Below are 25,205 nucleotides of genomic sequence, written 5' to 3'. Positions count from 1 at the left end.
TCTTATAAATGGGAGCGAAAATCCTGTTATATATTACCATATGCAACATGTTGACCAATGCCTGCTCATCCATTTCGTATTGCACAGCTGCAGTCATGCTATCACGTCAAGCCACTCGGCTTCATATGTGTTACTGGATGAAAATTTCATTTTTGACGAGAGACAGAAACATATTCTGTAAAAATGCCTTCAGTGTGTGGGATCTAAATGTTAGGCCTATTATAGCCGTGTTTTATGATTTAATGCCTGTTCTTCATCCCATTAGTTTGGGCATGTGCTCTGACATATGCCCAAACTAATACAATAGATGATAGATGACAATGCCAACCTTATTTCTACCCACAAAAGCGCTGATTGTCTCCTTTGTTTCTGAAACGTAGAGCATTAACATGAGCGACATCAGACCTTTGAATCGCTCTACAAAATGTGCGATGTGAGAAGTGATTCGGAGACTTCAAGGGGCTTTATTTCTGATGTCATAAGACTGTCTTTTTTTTTTCCCCCTCCCTTTAGTCCCCTCACCCCCTCCCTCTTTCTTTTTTTTTTTTTTTTTATCTCTTTTACCTTCCAGTTCTCCCTCCTGTTTTGGCTTTGCATCGCTGTTCCTCGCCTTCGCCTGGTCCACATTAACCTCTCTGTCAGTCTCTGCGATACTGCGTTTCTCCCGTTCCCTTAATCCCCACCAGCAGTGATCGGGAGTCCTCCACAGAGAAAAGCAGAGGAGAAGCGATGATGCCACCCTGCGCGGAACCAGTTGTCATGGCAACACGTCAGCAAAACCGGGACAGACCAGCCCGTTAATTAAAAAGTTGATTAATTGCCTTTTAATTGCATACTTATACATTGTAACATTAAGGTAGTCCTTTTTCTTAATCACTCCACTTTATACTTACTCTTTTCAGTCCTCGTTCTCTTCCTCCTCTTGTTCCTTTAAGCTCCTCTATAATTTCCAGTGATCAGGCCGACAGTGTGCTCACATGGACAGTAATCCAGCTGAGCTGATAAACATGTCCTAAAGAAAGGTTGAAATAAATAACAGAGGGTGGAAGGGAGAAGAGGTGGTACCAAATGCTGTGCATTCATTGTTAATTTCAGCCCACTTTTACTCTGCAAGCTGCGTTGCCAAGTGGATGCATTTAGTGCATACAGGGACCCCATGCCTCAAGGTCATAAGTAAGACTGTTGTTGCGGGAACAACATTGATGAGATTTGAAAGGATGGACAATGCTATCTGATTGATATTCATAGTTATAAAATCAGTTTACGGTGTAATATGATTATCAACAATATACTTTAATTGCCCTTACAGGAAGAAAGTCACGCTAAATGAAAACATGACTTGTTTAGGAGAACACTGGACAGCGAACGTTTTAATTTGAAATTGGTTATATTCAGTTTCGGATTCAATTCCAAATAAAGTAAATCCCTATTTGTTGATTAAACATCTTCATTATCTTTTCACCAAACATGGTCCAACATTAATATCTCAAAAAAAGGCAATAGCAACAATGCTTTTAAATGAACTTCACACAGATCAACGTGTTCTGCTGCACATATCGGCTATTCCACACCTGTAGGGAGTTGTATTTATGGTGACATGTATAAATTACACACATTTGACTCGGGTGACAAACGGCTACAGGTTCTGATTCCTCTGAAAGACTCTGGGGTGTCTGACGAGGGTAACACACGCGACTGCTGCTGGGTAATGTTACCTTTTCAAATTTTGGGAAAGGTTTCTATCCAGCTTTAGAAATTCAAATCACTTCTAAATCACCGGTGACGTGTGGCCGTTCATCTTTTTGTGCTTCTTGTGTATGTGAATCTACTCGCAGTCGCAAATTTTTACTTTTTCAACAACGTGAAAGTCTGTTTTCTTTCCTCGTTTCTTTGCTTTCAGCCCTGCATGTCTTGACACGTCAGCCTGCTGCTGACTGACCCAAACAGAACGGATACATTTATCATAGATTGCTCATCACTTTATCATTGTTACAGAATGATGGGTTTTTTTTTTGTGATAATCAATTGAGATTGTTGTAAGGCCCAGCCCTAAGGACAGCGAGAGTTTATCTGGCAGATCACGCAAACAAATGCTAAATCAGGACAAGCAAACATAGTAATCAAACGCAAATCAAGCAAAGCTCTAAATAATTGCTGGGGTCTCTCTGTACACTGCTCCATATCGCCGTCTGCAGCACCTCATTGTTTGCCAAGGTTATCTTTAATGTACAATCAGACAAAGTGTTTGTCTTCCCAACACTTAATTATTTTGTCCCTCGCTCCTTTCCGTCTCTTCTCCCTCTTTGTTCAAATCTTTAAAAACTCGGTGTCTGTATCATGTTGCCTTTAATTGTACGCCTGTTCCCCAGCGTTGGCTTCTGTTAAGCGCTGATCTCACTCGGCTCGATCATCTTTTAATGGCCGCGGAGAGATAGAGTCACTGCTCCGGTTAAAGGGAAGAAGGGAAAAAAAAAACAGCCCACTTGAGACGAGGCTACGTATGCTTGGAGTGACTACCTCCAGGGACGATGTGTATGCGTGTGTGTCATCTGTGAGCAATGCCTGGATCGTTCTCTCGGCGTTCTCCATACCCGCTGAGAAGGGGGTGGCACCCATGAGCACGGCGGCACAGGTGTAGGTTTTTGTGTGCCGTGATTACATATGCACCCATACGCTCTGTTTCTATGGCAACGCCATGCCCAACCCACCCTCCCTTTTGGGTTCACACGCTCATACCACCAATCTCTGTCAAGTGCAAGTTGCTGCTTGTTGCTAATAGTACTTTGTCAGCAGGCCGACATACCTACTCCCACCACACACTCTCACTCAGTCACTCACTCACTCACACACGCGCACGCATGCACGCACACACACATACACACACACACACACACACTCACTCACTCACACACATGTCTAAGTGGATCAATTTGTGTCAATTTAAAAAAGTGTAACAAGTTGCCACCATGATAGCCTTAGGTCGTTTCCAAGCCCTTGACTGCTGCGCGTGTGTCTCGTGCGCGTGCGTGCGTGTGTGTGTGTGTGCGCGCGTGTGTGCGTGGCAGCATAAGTGGGGGTCATATTAGCCGTGTAAGCCGGGGTTGAGTAGCCTCGCCGCCTGCCTGCTGCCTCTTTGATGGGAGAACATCTGTTGGCTGTGATATGAAGCAAGGGAGTATGTCTTTCTCTCTCTCCTTCCCCCCTCTCTCCTTCACTTGCTCTTCCGTTTCTGTTATGAATTCCCCAGCTGCTCGGCTCCCCCCCCCCACCTAAAAACCCTGTCCCACACCACCTGTGCAGTTTTAATGCATAATTTATCTGCTAAGTAACCACATCCGAGAGACTCATCCCTCCATCCGTCTCCCACTTTTCCCTCTCTGCCCTCTGTGCGGTTTGGCTTAGGATGTGCAAGTGGACACCTATTTTCTAATATTCCACTTTAAGAAGATCAGGACTGATTAGGTTTCAGCAGTGGGCACTCTATCCAAGTGTTGAAATCCACATTCAGTGGAGCGACAGCTTGAACTTCGATCCGTCATAGCCCCTTTTCCGTCATGCGTGTTTTGTGTTTTCTATGTACAGTGCTATGTACCGTAGCTCAAATGCAGCGGTTTTAGTCTGAACTCACCGTGTCCTCAGCCACCATTGTGTTCACAGAGATACATCGCCCGCTATGGCAACACAGATGTTGAAAATCTGAAAATTACGGAATCGATTACAGAATGCTGAAACTTCAATTGAGCCAAACTGTCACCTCTCTAGATTTTTCAGAATTTCTCAGCTGGAATGATAACAGGCTCAACGAAAGGTGCTACTCAGATCCTAAGACAGGACACTTTTCATGTGCTGAAATAAGAACCCAGAAACCTTTCATGGACTTTTTTCTTTACAAGTGAAAAAACATACATATATATTTTTTTTTATTATTTATTTTTTTTGCTGTGCTATACGGTTTGTTAGTTTTTTTTTTTTTCTGCTTTATGTTATTGTGTTTGCTGTGATAAACCCTCTGCGTTTCCCAGCATGATATACTGTCGCATGATTTCAGTTTTTACAGCTTGTCATAAAGGTCTGTGTGCAGCTGACATGTTTTGTTACCATGTCCACTCGTGGCCTTGCAGGCCCATAAGCAGTCGTATTGTATTAGCCCTCTGTGACGGGAACGACGTCACTACCACATTGTAGCTCAACCTGTGCCAATTTTTTCCCAAGGCCACAGGCATGCCATACATGTGTTTGTGTGTGCTTATCCCAGGATGTATGGTTTACGATGCAGGGCGGCCATGTATTATATCTTGAATATGAGGACAGCGGGGAAGAAATGTCAAGGAAGCTTGAATACAAAGCCTCCTCTGGCTCTAAATCAGTTCTCCTTCCACCACCACCACCACTACAGCGGCCCTTCTTACTTAGACCACCACGACAAGGTGAGCCATCAGGGTTAATGTACCATCAACAACCCCTCTTAACCTTGGAGGCAGGATGTTTATGAACTGGGTGGTGCATTGGGTTCATGTCTTTTCACTTTCGTGTACAAGAGCGAATGGATCACGCCAACACCTGTCACTCAACTCGCGGCCCAATTGAGCTCAATAGCGCAGTTTTTTTTCATAAGGAGGTTTCTACTCCGTTTGAATTGGAGGTTGTCAAAGAAACTGAATTGACAACGAAAACGAAGTGGCCCCGAGCCTGATGCGTCTCACACACACTGCGACCATTGTGCCTCAAATGAACTTGGAAGCAGTCAATAGATCAAAGTGAGAGACCGCGGTAGTCCGCCTGTCACTCAGGCTGTGAGGATTTACCTGATACCAGCCTCTCATCGCATCAGTTATTAGCAGGTGGTCGTATTGGTTTGAAAAGCCAGAATTGAAAAAGGAACATTTGGACTCAGCAGCAATGAAGAAAGAGAGGTTATTTTTCACCACTTTGTTATATAATATTACAAGGCTCTTTTATTATGTAAATGGTGATTTTCTCACTGACAACCCCCTTATGACATTTAAAACACAATAACAGCATTACCTGTATTTATTATGTATGTATGTATGTATTATGCATGGGGTATAATGCTGGGAAGGTACTAATGCTGAGTCGTTGCGGGGATGGGCGCCAGCGTCACCCCATTCGCGTTAGAATAGGGTGATTACTAAGAGGTAAATATTATAAAAGTTGTATGTTATCCTGTAGAAACACTCGTGAAGATCTGTTCTCATGACTCGAAGAGGAGGCAGTGTTGTTATGGCAGAGTGGCCCTCAGTGAAGCAGCTGTCTATCTTGTTGACCATTCTCGGGCTCTTAATGGCTCAGTCAATACACAATAACGTCAGTGAACAACAGGAAATCCAGGGTCGTCCACCTTTCTGCCACACAAACACTGCCCTCCCGTTGACATGACACCATCGCAGATTTCTAATGAGCTCTTCATCACTTTTGCATGCCAATCAAATTATCCTACACCTAATCTACAGCAATGATTTGTGTACACAACATGTTGCCTTTAACGACAGACTGTATATAAAAATGGACGTAGCTTCCAGTTTGTAAAAACGAGGCCAATGCCGAAGTGCCCTAAGCACCGAGTGCCGCTAGAGGTTGGCTCCATAAAACTTCTGTCTCCATGGACTCCCATTCAACTAGTCTCATGAATCACGACGTCATTATCTTTTTTAAACGAGTTGTGTTTGTGTTATTATCGAAAGTCATTGTCTTATTCGTTTTCTGACGGTCTGTCTGAAAATAATCCCGTCATTAATTAGATATTTGGACTCCAAAAGCCGTGTTTCTGGGGGCGTGTCTGTTTGTTTGACGGGCCTGTGGTGCAGTCAGGTTTTCGCTATCGGTAGGTGGACGTGGTAGTGCCAATCAGATCAAGTCTCATCCACCGCTCACTGCCTCCCAGCTCGCCCAAATATGGCCACTTCTGGCTCCAAAACACCAAACTAGCGAGATATGGCAACGGCCATTATCGGAAATTGAGGCCTCATAACAGCGGTTCACAAACCAATGGGCAACATCACTGTTGGTTGCCGCCTCCCATGCTGTCCCAGCCCTGAACGCAGCATCTTTTGGTGAGACTTTAGTTCAGAGTGAAAGTGTTGTTCTACCTGCAGCCGTAGAGTCATTGGATTTAAAGCAAGAGATGATGTAAGGCAGTGTTTAAATTTTCAATTTAATATGCATCCTTTGATGACTTTCCAGTACATATCTGTATCCCTTGTTGTGCTGCTGTGTAAGTACCACTCGCCCACCTACCACCATCTTAACAGAATGAAGTAAGCACAAGTAAATGGGGACCCTTTATTCTTATGTATAGCTTGAAGCCTTTTGATTTAAAAAAAAAAAAAAAAAAGTGTGCCCTCGATTGAATTAATGAGCCATCTTCTCTAAAGGGGATTCATCAGGGATATAATAGGGGCTAAATTGATTCACAAAGTGCTCTTTTATGAATAACATGCTCCTATTGATTTCAATTGTTCTCCAAGTGTGATTGGGTAATGAATTAACAAAGGCACTATGTAAAACCTATGTAAGAACAGAGACCACTTTATATTATATATAACATATATATATATATATATATATATATATATATATATATATATATATATATATAGAGGAATAGTGAAGTTGGACTGTATTTAAAGTTGTTGCACATTATGTTCTTTTCAAACAGTATTTTATTCAGAGTGTGTCAAATGAATCGTAGAAGGTGTGTAATATTCTTAATTTCATAGTAGAGTAGAAGCAAACCGTTGAAAACTTTTCACAGGTTTAATTCCAACGAATTTGCATGTGAAATTCAGATACGAGTCTGTTTACTTGTTGACACTGTTACAAATGTTTCTCTTAACAGTTGTAGGTTTAAACCAAACCCTCACTTTTTTTTATTTTTTTTCCCCCCCTCCCCTCAATCTTTTATCTGCAGTTTTGTGTCCAAAAAGACCTCGGTTAAAGTCACAAATTTGGCACTTTCCTGCTAACAAAGTGGACACTGCACTCGGGGTAGCACTCTTGATTTTTGTCCCAACAGACCATGCACACACACTCACACTACAATTGACACACTGCCACATTTAATCAGTGTTCAAACCAGCCCTCACACCCTCGTTCTGGCACTACGGGTGTGTTCAGTCATCCATCTGTCTGTGTATTCATCCCCCCGTGCTCGAATGTGTGAATCTACCAATGTAGCACCATTGCTCAGTCTTTCTGGACTGCCGCGCTCCTCATCAAATGAGAAATATTCACGTAAATCTGCACTAAGCTAATCAGCAGACCACCGAACTATCTGAAGCAGAGCTGCACTTACTAACTGTCAAAGAGCTGCTCTTCAGTCAGTGAGGTGCATCTACTGTGCCAGGCTGGGAAAATGAGACCTGTGACTATTCAATTGCTTCAACAACTTGCCTATAAACAGGTAATTTTCCCTCAGGGGCATACACTATTTTGCATCCATTAGTTAGAGGTTTATCTCATTTCAGAAACAAATTGGCCAGTAAAGTAGCTGTGTCATGTCTATAAATAGAGAATATTTTTTTGTGTAGTGTTGGTGAAAGGAGAAAAAAAATGAGTGAGTGAATGAGTGAGTGAGTGAAATGGAAATAGAAGATTAATAAAAAAAGAAAGACAGACGAAACAGGAAGAAAACGGTATAATACAAATGAAAACACACCTGATCCCTAAGACACATGCTTGAGCATATCTTCCAGCTTTTTCTATATGACTCTTCTATTCCGTCTGTGCAGCATAAGAGCAACCTTTCCCATTATCACATTACCTCACTGGATTCCTTGTCACTCACTTAGGTGTAAGTGTGTTTTGTCATTCAAGACTTGTGAAGGTCAGACTTACCTGCCATCTCTCTGCTTGGTCTCCATTATTAGGACTTGTTGTCCTTTCAAGCCGAGCTTAATGGCCTGCCGCTTTTATGTATTTTTTTTTTTTTTTTCGTTTTCCTATATTCCTACCTCTCTCTCTCCTCTTCCTCGCTTTCGCTCTCTCTCATTGTCTCTGGCAGCTTGGTGGCTCTTGTGTCTGGCTGCAGTTGCAGAGCAGCAGCAGTCACATACCTGCATTCAAGTGGAACAAACAGGATGGTTGGCTGCTCACAGAAGGTCATCAGCCCTGGGCTGTGTGTGTGTGTGTGTGTGTGTGTGTGTGCGTGCGTGCGTGTGTGCGCGTGCGTGTGCGTGCGCACGCGCGCCTTGAATTTGTGCATTTTTTGTGCTTTAAAAAGAGATGAAGCTCTATAGTGGTTCTCATGGTGTTCTCAGACACAATGCAAAGCAAATCTTCATTCTTCAAATTTGACGTTGGTGTCAAATACCGCCGGATTTCCACCGTTCACGATACCAAATTTGATACCAGAATCATAAATCACTCAATGAATGCAATTCTAAAATAGAAAGGTGCTCAGAGAGCGCAGACCTACTCCGAGGCAAATAGTCCGCTCTTCTATGATGTGCCAACCCGCAACCACTATAAATGTCAGGATATATGTCCAAATCTATTAGAATCATGCTAAAAATATGCTTCTGCCTAGCCTGGTGAAAGACAAAAAAAATAACACGTAAATGAGCCCGGTGATTTGAATCTGCTCCAAAATGTTATCGTTTTTGTTTTTTTTTCTCCTTGGTCGATGCTTCACCCTTCCACCTAATTTCATGGAAATTGGTCCCGAAGTTTTTCCTCTGTAATCTTCCTGACAAACAAATAAATAAAACCACACCAAAAACACAAGCTCCTCGGTGGAGGTTGTAACCCGCTGCAGACACACTGTTCTGACACACAAACAAATGCTCGCGCAGCACGTATATTTGGACAGACTGAACGGTAATAACGGTAGCACACTAACGCAATGAGCCGGGCCCGGCTCGCGGTACCACGTCGGCCTAAGCAAGCTAACGTTCGCTTCTGTCGACGTCGCGCGTTCATGACATGGTGAATGTCGTCGTCGCAGCTCACGAACAAGAAGTGACATTTCACAACGTGAATATTGGGGTGACGCTGACGACATGAATTCTGGCTGCAGATCCTGGCTGCTCAGATGAGTTGGAGGCGTTCTGTAACTTGTTCCATCCATCTCGAACAACAAATGCCTCCATACACCGCTCAGTGGGTTTCTGTTTCCACAAGTCGCAGCAGAACCTTTGGTTCACCTGCATGTGACCGTGTTATTGTTGTTGTCCAGTGTCTCTATGTCTGCATCTACACTACTTTTTCTACCAAAGCAGGTGCCATCATAAATTATAGTTCATAAAGGTGCTCTTATGTCTTTTTTTGTTTTTGATTTTTTTGGTCTTTGCCTCTTGTCACTGTGACACCCACTCACACAGCAGAATCAGAGGTCAACATGAAGCTTTGCTGCTCCGCTTGGTATCCAATCCCACCATAAGTCCACCCACTTACCCCCCCCCCCCCCTAAAAGTGCTGCAGTGAAGGCTGCCAGGCTAATGAATGGCGACACTCTAATCTTTGTCAACCCTAATTGGTGCTGCAGGTTTCATTAAAAGCCGAGTCATGTCAGCTCGGTTGCAATGCGGAAAGCATGTTTATTACCAGACGCTTTGTATTCCCGCATTTGAAGGGGCACGCGTAACGTGTGCATATGGCTGTGTATGCGTGTTATGCTAATAGTGCACATACCTGTCTAATGCGGTACAAAATAATCCCGGTTGATCTCGGGGTTTATGAAGCACGGCTGCGTTTTCGGTTTTCATTAACCTTGCTCGCCCTCAATCCCCAGAATTTCTACCTGTTTACTCTCTGTCTCCGTTCTCTCCTTTATCCCCTCTTTTTTCTTGCCTTTTTTTTTTTTTCTTCTTTTTTTAAGCATTTGCGGGATGAATAATTCAATGTAATTTGGTAATATGACCCTGTCCTTCCTTGTACGGAGCCTTGGCACTCCGTTTTTTTTTTTCATGCGTTTTCTATCATGGTTATGACTTTTGTTGTCTCTTTCCCTCCAATCTCATTCATGAATTTCTCTGTCATTTGTATGTGCGCGCGCACACACACACACACACACACACACACACACACACACACACACACACAGCACACTCCAATACATCACCATATCAATGAGGTAAAGGATCATTTTAGCATGCTGAAGAGCCAGCATGCTACAAGAAGCCTCAGGTGTGATTAAGCCTTAATGCCAGCGTAGCTCAGCAGATGATCTAAGACACAGTGAAAAATGACAACACTAAAACTAGCTAATCTAATTAGCTTAAAGATACCATGCAGTTAAATAATTAGCCAGAACCTAATTGGCTAATATCAGCGCGCCGTAAAAAAAAAAAAAAAAAAAAATCCGTCTGCTCTGTTCTTTTTCAGTGACATTTAAAAGTAAACACTTCCCAAATAGCCCGCAGAAATCAACGACAACAAGCTGCGTTGCCGCAGCTGTACAAGTCGGCGCACCGTGAAGCTCAGTTGCACTTTTTTGACTTTTTGGAGTTCCCCACCAAATCTCACTTCCCCGCTTCACACTGATTCATCTACAAGCTGACTGGCTCGCTTTCTTCCCGACCAGCTTCTGGTTGTGCACGTGCTTTAATGCCATTGCTGTCTTTGAAGCCATATACAAACATGCTGCATTCCGTCTGAACAACCACCCACTGCTTCTGCTGCATCCCTTGCTCTCTGTATACACACACACACACACACACACACACACACACACACACACACACACACACACACACACACACACACATAGACATCCATGCAGTTAGATATGTGGCCCAAGGCAAAGCACTTCTTCCTAATGAGCCTGCTGCCCTCTGTTTCTCCTGGGGAGCCGAAACAGAACTAACCTTGATGCAGCTTGGAAAGGATGCAACCTGCTTACACACATACGCATCAATTGCTGCACTCGTGAAAGAACCTCATCGGCTACATTCTCGGCGCGTGACATTATGACCAACATTTCATGGCGAACCTCATATGTAATTTTAACCTAATCCTCGACGGAGCACTTAAATATCCTCTTGAAAAAGTGAGGAGGAGAGTTACACGTACATGCTCTCGTCCGAAGCGTCTTCGTCGCATTATGGCGGTTCAGAAAGTTGCCATAGAAACCATAGGCTGTACCGTATGCTGGTAGCGTCAGAGGTTTGAGTTTGGACGGAGATAATGAGCGCGATGATTGTTCCTTTGCTGATGCTTGAGCGAGCGTGTCACACAAAGACCTTATTATATGTCTGCGTGACACTGCGGTCTCTTTCAGGATCTCATGCTGTCACGAATACGAGACCAAATCAGCCATCAGCATAACATGAGCAAGAAAAAAAAGAATAATTCAAAAAATATTTCGTAAAATGTCAAGGACGTTCTCAATGTCATTTACCTGAAACGGGTCATTTTCTGTGTCACACCATCTCGTTCTTTTTTCCCCCACAAATTACAGAAACGGTGAACTGACATGTCTCATGACCGCGGTCGTTGACCCGCCTTTGTCGTCTCTTTTGCGTGCGTTTCAGATCTGGGCCAATTACGAGGAGAAACCAGTGGAGGAAGTTGTGCACGTCTCAGAGGAGAAGGAACGCGTCGCCAACTACAGAGCAGTATACGTCACCGAAATCACCGACACCCTGCACTTCTACTCCCAGGACGTAGAGACAGGTACGCTGACGTTGCCGTGTGCATGCGAGTGTGAGACAATGCATGAGATGCAGAAGGAGGGACATTTTATACCTGATAATTGGATTTTCCAATCCATGTAATTTTGGTACAGGCCTGAAGATCCAACCTGAAAACCAGAACAAGAGACGCAGATTAATTTTTTTTTTTTTTTTTTAAAGTACATTTGATCAAGAATACGATGGCATGCCATGTTGCAGCGATTAGTCATCATCCTATGCATTTCTACACTAAATACCGCCAACAACCTCTCCAGTCAGAGGTGCAAGCAGCTGTTCTCACTTTTTAATTCCCTTTTAACACCAGACTGACTTTATGAATGAAAATTATCTTCACCACTCAGACATTCACCTCACCCCCTGCTGCAGCGGGAGAGACAAAACAAAGGACATCCCGCTTGTTGTTACTGCAGAAAGAAAGGGACAAATCACATCCAACTGTTTTGTCACTATTCGCATTTAAGAAGGGAGAGAAAAGTTCGGAAATGGGAAAACTAACAGACATTGGTATTCTTACATGGCGGCTCCCTTTGACGAGCTCTGTTTGGGTGTATACTGTGTGTACACACACACACACACACACACACACACACACACACACACACACACACACACACACATGAATTAGAAGTACGTACACTCACCTGCTTATTAACCCTCACTGTCCTAGATGTCAGCAGTTTGTTGTCAGTAAGTCGTCGTAACAACCAGGAGTTACTGGCAGGTCGAGGATATGATTGGTCAGTTTACTATTATTTAAAAAGTCCGAATTTCACATGATGTTAACCTGAGTCCATAATTAAACTCCTAAGTTTTCAGACGTTTTTTTTTCTTCTGATTCAAAGGGGGTTTCAGAATTTAAACCACTTTGTCTTTGACACCAAGAATTTTGTGACTCGATTATTGCCTTACACAATTTCACATTTAGGAGCACACTTGAACCCTGCTTTCACAAACAAGCTGGAGCAGATATGAAGCCTTCATATGCTCATCACTGTCTCTTCATCATCTGCCAGTTTGTTGGAGCAGCAGCTTCCTCTCTCTGCAGCCCCCCCACCCCTCACCCCACACACACACAACTGTCTTCACTGGCAGGCGACTGTTCGAGGCCATGAAATTGACTTTGGCCACCTTTTAATTTGCCTCACTGCCATAATTATTTAATTTGCCTTCACTTACTGCCAATCGGAGCCTAAGCATCACGCACACCATAATAATTCAATCATATATGTATGTGGAAAGCGTTGGGCCCTCAACTCTTTGCGTAAACGTCTCATACCTTTCTTCCCTCTGGCATACCTTGAAACCTCGGGTTTTATGAAGTGTGGACAAACAATTTGCCCTTCGTCTTTTGGCCAAGAGCTGCAGATTCAAATCTTAAGCCTTTAAACTGCCTCTGGCTACTTCAAGCTTCAGCTGAGGTTTTTATCGTTGATCAAAATCACGTGTTACTGTCAAGAGGCTGAAATGTACAGTCCATGGCACATGCTCACCTGAAGCCGGGGTTAATGCCTTCAGCTATTGTCAGCAGGGAACAAGTTAAATGTGTTACAGAATATCTAAAAGGCCGTCTGACTTTTGGGAAACATGATGTACTCGAGCTACACATGAAAGTGCAAATCAAAGTGTTTTATTGATTTTTTTTTTGATTTTTTTTTTCATATTTCTCAGAAGTAACTTATATCTACAAGGGACCTGGGGAAACGGCAAGATGCAAAGCATTTACAACTTTTTCTCATTAGCAACCAAAGTGTTGCATTTAAAGAAATTGTACACAAACTGCATTTTTTTTTTTTTAATTTATTGCTGTTCTCAGTGTATTTTGACAGAAGAGCTGTGAGTTATTTAATCTTTTCTCATATGAAGGCTTGATTTTAGATGATCCAGCACTGCTGGGGCTTTTCTTATTTATTTATTTTTCCCCTTTAATTGGTCCGTGTTCTTCCACCAAGAGGCTTATGTGCTAGTTTAAAAAAAAAGAAAAAGGAAATGGAAAAAAAAAGTGTTATTCTCATCAGGGAAGCCAAACCTGACCGGTCTCACCTCCTGCCTCCCTCCCGACCTCCCTACCTCTCTCCCTCCCTCCTCATCTCCCTCTCTATCATGTTGTTTGCCCCACCTCGCCGTCCTCTATCTCTTCTTCTCCCTTGGTTTCTTTCATTTTCGCTGACACTCCCTCAAAGCTAAATAAAATCATACCAACCTCTTGAAGAGAACATCAAAGTGTTAGGGCCTGTAAAATCATACAAGCTGAGTGCTTTGCAAAATCATTACATGCCTCAACCCCCACCCCACAGAACATTTCTGAAGTGAAGGAATTTATAGACTTGTATAAGCTTGGAAGCAGAAGCCGGATTTCATAAACACGTGTGATTGCAAATGATGACAGCATACCAGCTCACATAAACAAATAATGACAGAGTGCTTTTAACATTTGTTCCACCGGTGATGTTCCAAAACATTTGGAATAGCTAGCTTTTTGTGCACGTGTTATGATCGTCGTCATCATGTGTGTGTGTGAAGAAGCACTTCGGCCATACCGAATAACCTCTGGGAAGTAAGGTCCTATAAAGCATCGATTCAGAGCAAAAACTGAACACAAATGTCACACAGCAAGAGATGTGATACGAAAATGACATTATACATTACGATACAAATCTGTAGTCTTCTCGTGGATGAGAGGGGTAGAGTGTAACCCAGGTTGTTTTCTGCAGCCACAATTAACAGATGTTCCCTAAACGCCTCGCATGGAAGCTATCGCTGGAAGCCTCATTGAAGGTAACTTGAACAAGAGAATAAAACAATATTTCCACAGCTTTGCTTTCGGCATCACCGTGATGATAGGTACGAGGGCATTTACTTAACTTCTATAATTCACAGCTTTTATTGTGGATGTAAAACTAATCATGAAAGGTGGCTGTATTTATAGAAATAAAATGGATTAAAACACAGCTGGGACTGGCAGAGTCGTTTCTCTGTCTGCAGTTCAGCTCCCGTTTGTTTCAATCGCTGCTTCAGTGAAAGAAGAAAAACTTTATTGATTTGACATCGGAAAATTAAAGCGCCGCCGAGGCAAGAAGAAGAGAACAAAAAGTGGTGAAATATTCCATGAAGGAGAATAATGCTAGCAGCGAGGAGCATGTGGTAGAAAGTACAGTACTCGTGTTTTGAACAAGAGGAAGAAAAAGGGGTAAGAAAGAATACCCCAGGGAGAACTGGAAGTGATAGATTGGAGTCAGGTGGCCACCGACAGTGGACAACATAAAGCATTAAAATTAGGCAAATTGATAGAAGCATGGAGGGTTTTGAGGCAGTTAGCACCAGTGCAGTGTGGTAATAATAAGCAGCCTGGTGAAAAAAAGATGCTTTAGCCAGAAGAACAATAGAGCGAGTGTATGGTACATCTGTTGAAGTACAACAGAGCAGAGGAGGCAGGAACTTCATGAAAGCCATTAATATTTAGATGCAGTTTCCAAACCATTAACCCCGTGTGGCCGTATGATAGGCGGGGGTGTATTTATTTATTTATTGCGGTAATAAGGCCAGTGCTTATTGAAAAGGCACCACAGCTGTTGTTGCACTTTAAAGAACATAGGTAGGCCCACGAAATCATCTTCATGCATGTCCTCTTCTAAGCAATTCCTAAGCATGGTGAGGGAAATGCGGTTTGCAATATCTTTTATTCTCTAGGGGTCCTCTGTATCTGCTCTGTATTTTACCCCTTTTCCCATTTTAATTATTCCCATTTAATTACCCATAAGTGTGTGGGGGGGGGGGTGTTTTGTTTTTTTCCCCCTTATACGAATATCTTTACATGAGCTCGATAAGTGATTAATTTCACGTTAAAAATGCTTCTTCTTTTTTTTTTTTTTTTTAAATCACAGAGAAGCTTGAGGGATTTTGGTCTTTAATCTTCAGTTTATTTTAAGGGTCTTTATCTGTTGCTGTATTCATTTATCTCTCATTGTCTCTCCCCCCCCCACACACACACACATTATCTCTCCTCCGTCCTGCCGTCTCTCTTCTCTCCCCTTATTTTCCTTGTGTGTTGCTCTCTCTCCGGAGGCTATATGTAATTACTGTCAGAGGGGGACCCGCATAGATCTGTGTGACCTTGGACACTAAGAGACGGAGGCGACTCCAGGCACAGGGGAAGGAAGTGCTGTGCAGAGTTGTCGGTTTACCACCATGCTGGAAAGTCGGGAGGATCAGCTTCCCTAAAAACTGAAGAAGTTGTGCCCCAACTCCATCGTACGGTTTAGTTGAGGAAGACTTCGAATAAAGCTCAGTTGCATTGGTATCGATGTGTTTGTCAGCTGTATTGCAGTACAGAAATGCCAGTGTTCACATCACTGAGCGACAGAACTGCATGTCTCACAGGAACTACCCTCCTGAGATGGTCACAGTGATGGCCATTATTGGGCTGTGGAGCTGGTTCTAAATAAACTACAGTGGCCGTGTATTTAATGAAGAAACCTGTCACCCAGCAGTTCGCTGATGTGCTTTTAATCGTTTTTGGACAACGATGGAGCTCTACGGCACCGACAGATGAGCCAAGTCGGGCTTTGGAAGCACAGATAATGCTTGGTTTTGGTCTTTTCACAGGATGTGTCGACAAAATTTCCAACTCCTTTCAGATTTCACCGATTATGCACCATTTCTTCGTCTTGTTTACTTGCTATTAGCATGTAGTGTGGAAGTGGGACACAGCCACAGAGGGGAGTTGTTTTTTCATTTGGCTTCTCCATTCACCTGATTCCTGTGTACCGCTTGTCTACAACACTCGGACGTAATAGCTCCGATCTGCCTTGGCTTTCCTGGCCCACAGATTGTATCACTGGGCAACTTTACTGTAGGGTTGTCGTTGCCTAGCTAGCGGCCCTCCCCCCTGATTTGGACTGCACTCCGTTGTCACCTCCACGGCACGGTGTTGCCGGGCCTGGCCCCGACCAACAGACACACATTTTCTGCTCACCCCAAGCCTCAGCTGCAGCGCAGTTGGCGGTACATCCTGTCTAGTGCTTGTTTCCTGGCACCCATACAGACTCATAATGAGCGGAGTCGTTCCCCCCCAACCAGGTGCCACTCCGTCCACATTATTCACACTTCTACCTTTTACACGCAGCAGCTGTTCATCACCTAATGATGCTGGAACCAGCTACTGATGGAGCAATGCAGGCAGAGAACACTTCTCCTTTTTGGCTAGACTTCAAACCAGGGCCCTTTTCTCTCTTTTGAAATTGAACTCCATTACTTTGAAATGTTTTCGCATGTCTTTGTTTTCTTTCGTGCTCGTGGAGATTTTTTATATTGGATTATTCACTTGTCCCTTCTGTGTTGATTTCAGTAAGAGAACACAAGAATTACCGTACCAATTCATATTGATCAGGCTGAGTGGCCCATTAATTGGATGTCATGTCAAGGCAGCCAAGTGATGATTACATTATAGAATAGAGCTTATTAAAAAAGACAAGGGTGCACATTTCGAAATGGTTATTGCGAGGCTTGCCTGAACTATTTATTTATTTATCATTTTGGATGAAATGTCTCTCTGTGGCACTGTGGGCATCGAGCCAGAGTCAGCTGGGGATTGAGATAATTAACTCCTACACCAGAGCGTTATGACACTAATTTTTTTATTTTATTTTTTCAAAAGAATGTGAGAAAGTAATTTTTTATTAATCGTGTGAGTTCTCTGTTGAACAGTCTAATTAAGACAATGAAGTAAAGGAACTAATTGTGCAGTGCAAAAATGAACTCGAGTTTTCAGGCAAAAGACCACAAAAAAGCATCAAAGTGCTAAATGTGACTATTGTAATAACGATTATGATGAACAGTTTAATAGTCCTGTCAAATTAGAGGAGATGGACTGTAATTGCTATAGTGTTCTCCAAATGTGTATGCAATCATATCCAAGCTAAAGCTGCTTGTTTGCAATACCATATTAATTTAAATATTCAGTTCTGTCTAGTCTTAGAATTTGTTGCCATGTAATTAGACCGTACTGTATCTCAGGCTGAAAAAAGAATGGTATTTATTTCTTTGACATCGTAACCCGGAGTGCATCTGTATATCCTCGTCCATCTGCCTTTTATGTTTCATGTTTAATTTATTTGAAGTGTGTACAAGGCCGTGTTCGACCACATACCTACACCGTACCAAGTAGCCAAGGCAGGTGAATGAAAGTTGCAGCAGACGCAGCGGCCGACGCTGTTGTTTTTCACTTTCCCAGCTCCCTGCCACTGCAGCAGATTCAATATTTAGAGGTCAGACCCTGCCTAGATGATCTCCCCACCCTCCCAAAGCATTCATTATTAAATCAGATATGTAACTTAGCCTCTAAAAGGTCAGCTCACCTGTCGGTTTGAGGCGGGGAGGGGCTTTTGAATTTCAGATGGAAAATAAGCATTTTTGTCCGCACTCTTCACTCTCCTAGCAACCGTGATTTGCTCTAATGTCGATGTCTGGGTCCGTTACCTAGAGCTGAATGGCACTTTTCACAGTGGTGAGCCACTTACGGGTCCAAACAGGGGTTCTCATTAGAATTGGCCAAATGCGCAGAAACGCGTGGACGTTTTGGGAACAAGGGGCCATCTTCCGAGTATATTTGGACTCCTCACAATCAAATCAGGCCACGAGCTGCAGCCACCGAGGCTCGATAGGTGGCAGAGAGAGGAGCAGGAGAGACGGATGCGAAAAGGAGAGCCGCAGATGCTTTCTCTGTTTAGATTCTTCAGTGATGGCTTTTCCAATTACAGAAACAGTAATTTGCTGTAAAAGGCTCCAGACTGCCGGGAAGGGCAGAATGGAAGAGGGTAATTGGTGGCGGTGGAGGGGTATCGCATGAGATATAATCCATAACCCTCTCTGGTGGGAGTGGAGCAGCATTAGTCAAGCAGGGGGGATCATTTGTTTTTATAGCGGCCTCCTTCAACGCTCGGCAGATGCTGACACCACTTTAAACATCACTCAGGAAAGGGAGTAAATGGCCTTTCTCTTGTCTTGGCTCCCTTCTTGTCACACTGTGTCTCTAGAAAATGTACAAACATCCCCAGGTGAGCGCTGGTTCTTTGTTGACCAAAGGGGTGTGTGTGTGTGTGTGGAGGGGGGGGGGTGCATTAGACTCATAACAGCTGTGCGCGTGTGTGCGTGTATTCGCTCGCATTGCTGGCCTCCCTCCCAAGCCGGTACCTGCTATACTGAGGCCGTGTCTTTGTTGTTTGTCATTGCGGCGGCTCTAACCTTTAAAGTGATGCCTGCGTGTCCCGAAACGCAGCCATTCCTCCACCCCAGAGGACGAAGCCCGTCCGAGCCTCATGCATAGTTAACACTCCAAACGACCAGGCGAACAGCTAAAGCGCCGCGCTCTGCTCAGCCGCCGTGAATGTCTCCGACGGGAGCCGATGGCAGCACCCACGCGTCCGGCCAGGAAAAGGGCGCGCAAAACAAAGGGAAGTGCTTTCCCAGAGGAGCCAGAGAACGCCGATGCGGAACATTTTTTTGTTCGTCAGTTTCAGTTAGATTGCGTCTCTCTCTTCTAAATGTTGCCCCCCCTCCCCTCCCCTATGCATTAGAGTCAATTACAGCTAGGTTCATGTTTCCGGATCCTTTCCAAATCGCTTGTTTCTCCGGCAGTTGTCCTTTTCACAGATGCACTCCACTTGGACTCTTAATTCCTTCATTCTTCTAAACCAGGAAATTGGAATGCTTTCATAAGCAGCCGTTGCTCTCTTGGCCTCTGCCATATTGTGATTATTTACCTTTCTGTGGTTTAATGGCTTTCGTAAACAGCTTAATAGAATCCAGTAGAGCCTTGGGATGTGTGGTGAAAGGCCACTTGATTCACTGTTTTCATTGCTTTTTTTGTTACCCCTTGTTTCTGCTCACACACCGTGTGCCACAAAATAATCACATGCGATCATAACCAACCTGTAAAACTGTTGTCCCTCTCTCCCTCTCCCTCTCTCTCTCTCCTCTCCCCCCCATGCCCCCCTTACCTTCTCTATTGTTTTCTTGTTTTAAAGCCTAATCGCTCCCTCGTGCTGCGCTGGGCATTCAAAATGTAATTATATATGATTTACAAACAGCTGCAGCCATAATGGTGTATAAACAAATTACAAAATGAGGGAGAGGAAGAAAAAAAAAAAATCAGAGGAATAAAGAGATGAAGACGGAAAGAAATTGGCCGGCATCAGACACAGTCAGTGGTTTGGCTGCTTTTTGGATCATCGCTTTGGCTCTGCCTTCAACACAAAATGAGCACTCACGCTCAACATGGTTTACCCCTTCTGCATGCAGATATCTATTTGTCTTTATGCCAACATTAAATAGAAATATGCCTCTGTAATGCAGTGTGTCCTCGCCGTACCTCCTTCCTCGTGTTACTGTTCCTATTCACTCCCAATTTCACTGGGATGCTGCACTTCACTTGCGTAAGGGTTCGCTCTATTCGCGCCAGATGGCCGATTTGTTTGTCTCCGTGCTCACCTGCAGCATGTAAAGTTTATTTTAGTTTCCTTCCACTCTGATTGCAGTCGGTGTACAGTCTTAATCGTCGCTATGTATGTGCAATTCCTTGCACGCACCTGGTTTTTCTTTTTCTATTTATTTCTTTGTGTTGTGTGATGTGCATTTTGACACCCCGTGAAAGATTCTCTCCGGACAATCCGGGACTTAAACCCGGACATTTAGATAAAGCGTTTCTGATAATCCAAGATCCAAGAGGGCCCCGCACAGCTAATTAGACCTTTAAATCCCAACGCAGAGTAATACTAATACACAAGTTGCACTCTGCATACTAAATCAAACACACTTTGGAGTGTGGGGATGTGGAAATGCATGTTATGAAATGCTCAGAGGCAAACAGGGAAGACAGGTGTATGAATTAAAGGGGTCAGTTTACTCTTCCATCAGGAGGCTGCCCGAGTCTAGTCTGGACTGGAGCTGTCAATGTGGCAAGTTTAAGGAGCTGAAAGTGAAGAGAAAAAAATATGTATATAACCAAATTACAAAAAGACAGCATCAGTTTTTCTAGGAAAATATTGAACAAGAATTCCCATCAGTCAGACTTTGATATGGATCTTTTGTTAAAGTGTGACAGGAATTCACATGATGATTCATAACGTGTCCTTTGACTGCACAACCCCGTGTATCAATCTACCATGCACAAAGTAAACCTGTGAAACAGCATAGAAAAGTCCAAGTTCCTTTTCCTGAGATATCAGGGAAAAAAACAAGTGACTCTGAACAGATGCCGCACCAAACAGCAGAGAAAATGAAGGTGACAGGCTGTAAAAAGCCCATCAGCACCATATTGTAGATATACTTTTGGGATTGCACATGTCAGATCAACAGTTCTTTACCCAGTCTGTATAAAGACACTCCTCCTCAAGCCGTGAATCCTGTAAAGTGCAGACTTGTACCAAGCAGAGATTTGACGTTCATATCGACTGACCATCAGCAAACAAGGAACCTTCTCACCGTGTGAACAATCCTATCATCAATATTGTAAATACCATTCATATGAATAAAGCCTTTTCAATTAAATGCACACACATACAGACCAAGAAGGAGGGCACACACTAACTTTTTTTTAATTAGATTAATAAATCAAGGAGGTGGCTGACTGTGACGGCCGTAGTTCGCTGCCATTCTACAAATTCTGCACTGAGCCACAGCGGCAAAAAGCTGGAGTATAATGATGCAACCACACCCCCTGTGTGTGTGTGTGTGTGTGTGTGTGTGTGTGTGTGTGTGTGTGTGTGTGTGTGTGTGTGTGTGTGTGTGTGTGTGTGTGTGTGTGTGTGTTTGAGGCAAGGTGCTCGGGAGGCAATTCATCTGACATGTTTTCTAAAAACTGCTTTCTCTACAAAACGCTGAGGACGCGTCTGTTTGGTCTGTGTGTGTCCATGTGTGTGTGTGTGTGTGTGTGTGTGTGTGTGTGTGTGTGTGTGTGTGTGTGTGTGTGTGTGTGTGCCTGTGTGTGCTCCTGTGTGCAGTAATGCTTCTCTTCCCCTCACTGCACTCATCAGCAATCGGTGTAGCAGTGGGTGGCCAATGAGCTGTTTGGACACCCCTACCCCTGACCCCTCCCAATCAAACTGAGCTCCCAGCTTTTCCTTCACACTCTTTAATCCCCCTTTTTTTTTATCCTTTTCCTTTGGTGGTTTTTTTTGTTGTTGTTGTTTTTTTTTTTTCCTCCCAAGTCTGACATCATGCAAATGAAGGTTTCCTGTCTGCTGTTGGTTGGCAGCTGCCTGCCTGTCTCAGCACAGATAACCGTGGGAAAATACCATCATTATTTATATTTTCTTGTTCTCCACAAGCATAAATAATATTAGGTGTTAATGACAACTCACAGCAGCAGTACAGAAGTATAAAGGTGTGCACAGTGCCTGCCTCCAAGCTGTTGGTTTGATAGTAACATGCATAGTAAGCAGGAATTACAAATTTTGCACACACACGGGAAAAGAAAAAAAAAAAAAAAGCAGGTTAGTGGGAGATAACATGTCGCTGCAAAAAAGTGGTTCCAGTGAAACCTGAGTTTACATCCTAAGAGAATGAGGTTTCTTCTCTGTCTTGTTTTTTACTTAAGGCTGGCATGCTGTATGTGCATTACCGACAAATCAAACAGCAGATTGAATGTTGTTTTGTTTTTGTTTTGACTGGATTGAAGATATGTGAGGAGATAGAACACAGTGTTTGTTTTTTGTTTTTTTTAACCCTGTGTACATATTTGAATTGTACCATTTTTGACACCAGCTTTGTGCCAGTTTGTTTACTTTTTTATTTGTAACAACTACAAAGGAACAAGGTGTAAGAACCGAGTTGGATATACATTTTTATTCCACTGTATTAATGTCTATAACCTCGTATAACGCGGAGAATAACTCTTTTACCAGCATACGCATTTTTTAAAAGTGTCCGTGTTATTTCCTTTTTTACTGGCCGATTTGGATGCATCACTACAACTTTAAGATCATTTGTATGTCCCTCATCCCTGCGTGAAAAGCATTTCTGACCAGTGTCACTTAAGCGCATGGTCAAGTAGCAGCATTTGTCCAGAAGAAATCAAGCTTTGAGGCTTAAAAATGTCTTTTCTTCTTGAGGTTTAAATATGCAGTTAATGCAGAAGTACAGCAAATCCATATTAGTGTAACTGCTGTTATAAAACTGTATGTATTTAAATATATACAACACTATCACACCAAATACGTTTTGTTTTTTTTTTTCCCCCGTTTACTGCGCATTGTATGAAATTAATTTATAAGAAAATATTCATGGCTTTATTTTTTTGAGAGCATCCTTACTTTACCTTTTATTGCCTCATATATTTTCACATCACTGAATATGTAATTCGATTTTGGTTTGGCCTCAGTTTGCTTTTCTATTTTGTGAATTCATTTGGTTGAAGATGCCCCATTACCCATGATTCTGGCCCCCCTTCCCACAACTCTCGCCCTCCCCTCCCCTCCCCTCGCACTCCCCCACACCCCTCCAGGTGGTTTATTAGTGAAAATGGCCTCTAAAAATACCACCATAGAATTTCATATGGGCCACTTTACTAAACTAGCTGCTGCAATTGCTTCAACACACTTCATGCGGCTGCACACACAAACACGCAGCCACTTGGAACACTAATAGACGCGTGTGCGTAAACATACTCCTCGACACGCAAACAAATACTCCACATAGTACACAAACACCAGGAAAGTGTCTCTCTCTCTCTCTCTCTCGAAGATTCACATACTTGGTGGTGTTCACAATCAGCTCCCCAATTGCTACTGATGGGTGCAAATAAGGCTGCCACTTAACTGCAGTCATTGGATCCATGAAGCGATGGCTCACGATCTGATTTCTCTTAACTCCCACCGTATCGACAGCCGCGTTCTCGCCTTCAATCCTCCATAATAGGTTTGCCGCGCATGATGTAATGGCTTGATAGGGCACAAAGGCCCGTTGGGAGAGGCGACTCGCTTTACTCTTTAGGTCCGTTTCTCCCCGGGATCAAACCAGCAATTGGCTAACAGCTACAAAAACCGCTGATCATTTTTGGTTTCAGTCTCGAAAGGGATTAACATGGCTTTTAACCTTTTTATACGTTTTTTATAAGTTTTTTTTTTTGTTCCACTAAGATGGGTTTGTATTGTTTTTGTCCATTTGAATCAAGGCAGGGATTCAATTTAACTTTTAACTACGGGTCTTATTACACTGCCGCAGGCAACAAAGTAATTAATTAACTCATAACACGAGGCAGAACAATTATTAGGAGTAGCACCATCGTTCGTTTACAGGCAGCATAAACAACCCTCGGGCAAATTCGCAGTCAGTGTCTGCATGCAAGAAGCACAAGCGTGCTTTGCAAAGTTGCGTCAGACTGTCTTTCATTGATATTCATATGCTTATTGAGTTGCTCTGCATGGGGCAAGATACAAGTGTGTTCCTTTTCTGATTCTGCCACCTCTGTCAATCACATACAGCCAACATGCAAATGAGAGCAAAGAAGCTTGCACCTGTGGAGAGACAAACTCTGTAGAGAATTAAATGGGATTTTTAGATCCATTTTACACATCAAAGTTGAATATTTGCAACAACTTCTCCGAGGAGAGCGGAAACTCATTTTATTTTGAGGTAAAATGGAGGAAACGCAGCAAAGACGTCAGTGTCAAAGTAAAATGGGCTACAGTGATGTAAGGAAATGCAATTTGAAGAAAAGAACAAAAACAAATCACACTCGATTTGTCAACTGAGTTCTTGCGTGTTCCCATCAGGAGGCCAGTTGGAGAGTCTGATGGAGACCATGAGAGCAGAGATCGCTGCGCAGCCGCCTGTGGAAGGATCGCACGTCGCGCGCCGAGGGGACTACTGCATAGCCAAGTTTGCCGACGGTGAATGGTGAGAGTTCCTTTCACTTCTTGTATTCGACAGCCTCACATTGGCTTCAGCACACTAGCAACACCGTTGGTCTCTAAATGACCATTTTGAAACCCTAACAGCTCAGAGCAGACGGAGATGTTTTGAATCACCCGATCTGTATTGACACTGATACTGACCCCCATGAAGAGGATGGGGTGTCAGCCACATCCGATTGATCCACATTAAAAGTGGTTTATTCATCAGTGTCATGATACGGTTACTTATCTACGATGGGTCACCGACTCAATATTAGGATTGTTCTACAATCTCTGGTGCTTCATATTGTTTTATACACTAATGAAGGCCACATATTGGTACTCTTACCTGATAGCTTGTGCTTTATTAGTACTGGATAATATCCGCTACAACTACTAGGACATTTCATATAACGTGGTGATGCACATACGTGCTTGTAGTTAGTTGTTTTTTTTTTTCTTCTTCTTCTCAGGGGTAGCTGACATTTCATTTGTACCTTGTCTCTATTTAAGCCTGTGATGCGTTGACTGCAGACACCCACAGGGTGTAATTAGCTCGCTGCCACTTCTCTCTGGCCCTTTAGAATCAGCAGTTGCTTGACAGTAACACACATACACACCTCCTCATGTAGTGTCCTCACTGGATGTTGGAAGTTTACAGATGGTC

At 43.2% G+C, this 25,205-nt stretch overlaps 1 protein-coding gene across 1 annotated transcript in view; it reads left to right on the top strand.

Moving 5' to 3' along the window:
- Nucleotides 1–25,205, top strand: part of LOC138614336 (staphylococcal nuclease domain-containing protein 1-like) — a 59,218-nt gene that overhangs the window by 14,581 nt on the left and 19,432 nt on the right. The window contains exons 2-3 of the mRNA XM_069687707.1: nucleotides 11,490–11,631; nucleotides 24,419–24,542. Of these exons, the coding sequence (XP_069543808.1) occupies nucleotides 11,490–11,631; nucleotides 24,419–24,542 (266 nt within the window). The remainder of the gene's footprint in view (nucleotides 1–11,489; nucleotides 11,632–24,418; nucleotides 24,543–25,205) is intronic.

Source organism: Brachyistius frenatus, unplaced genomic scaffold (genome assembly GCF_029030835.1).
Source record: "Brachyistius frenatus isolate BFR_SWC_R1_liver_20210118 unplaced genomic scaffold, ASM2903083v1 Contig_483, whole genome shotgun sequence".
NCBI lineage: Eukaryota > Metazoa > Chordata > Actinopteri > Embiotocidae > Brachyistius > Brachyistius frenatus.
Note: the sequence above shows the minus strand (reverse complement) of the source record. Positions and strands in the feature narration are given on the sequence as shown.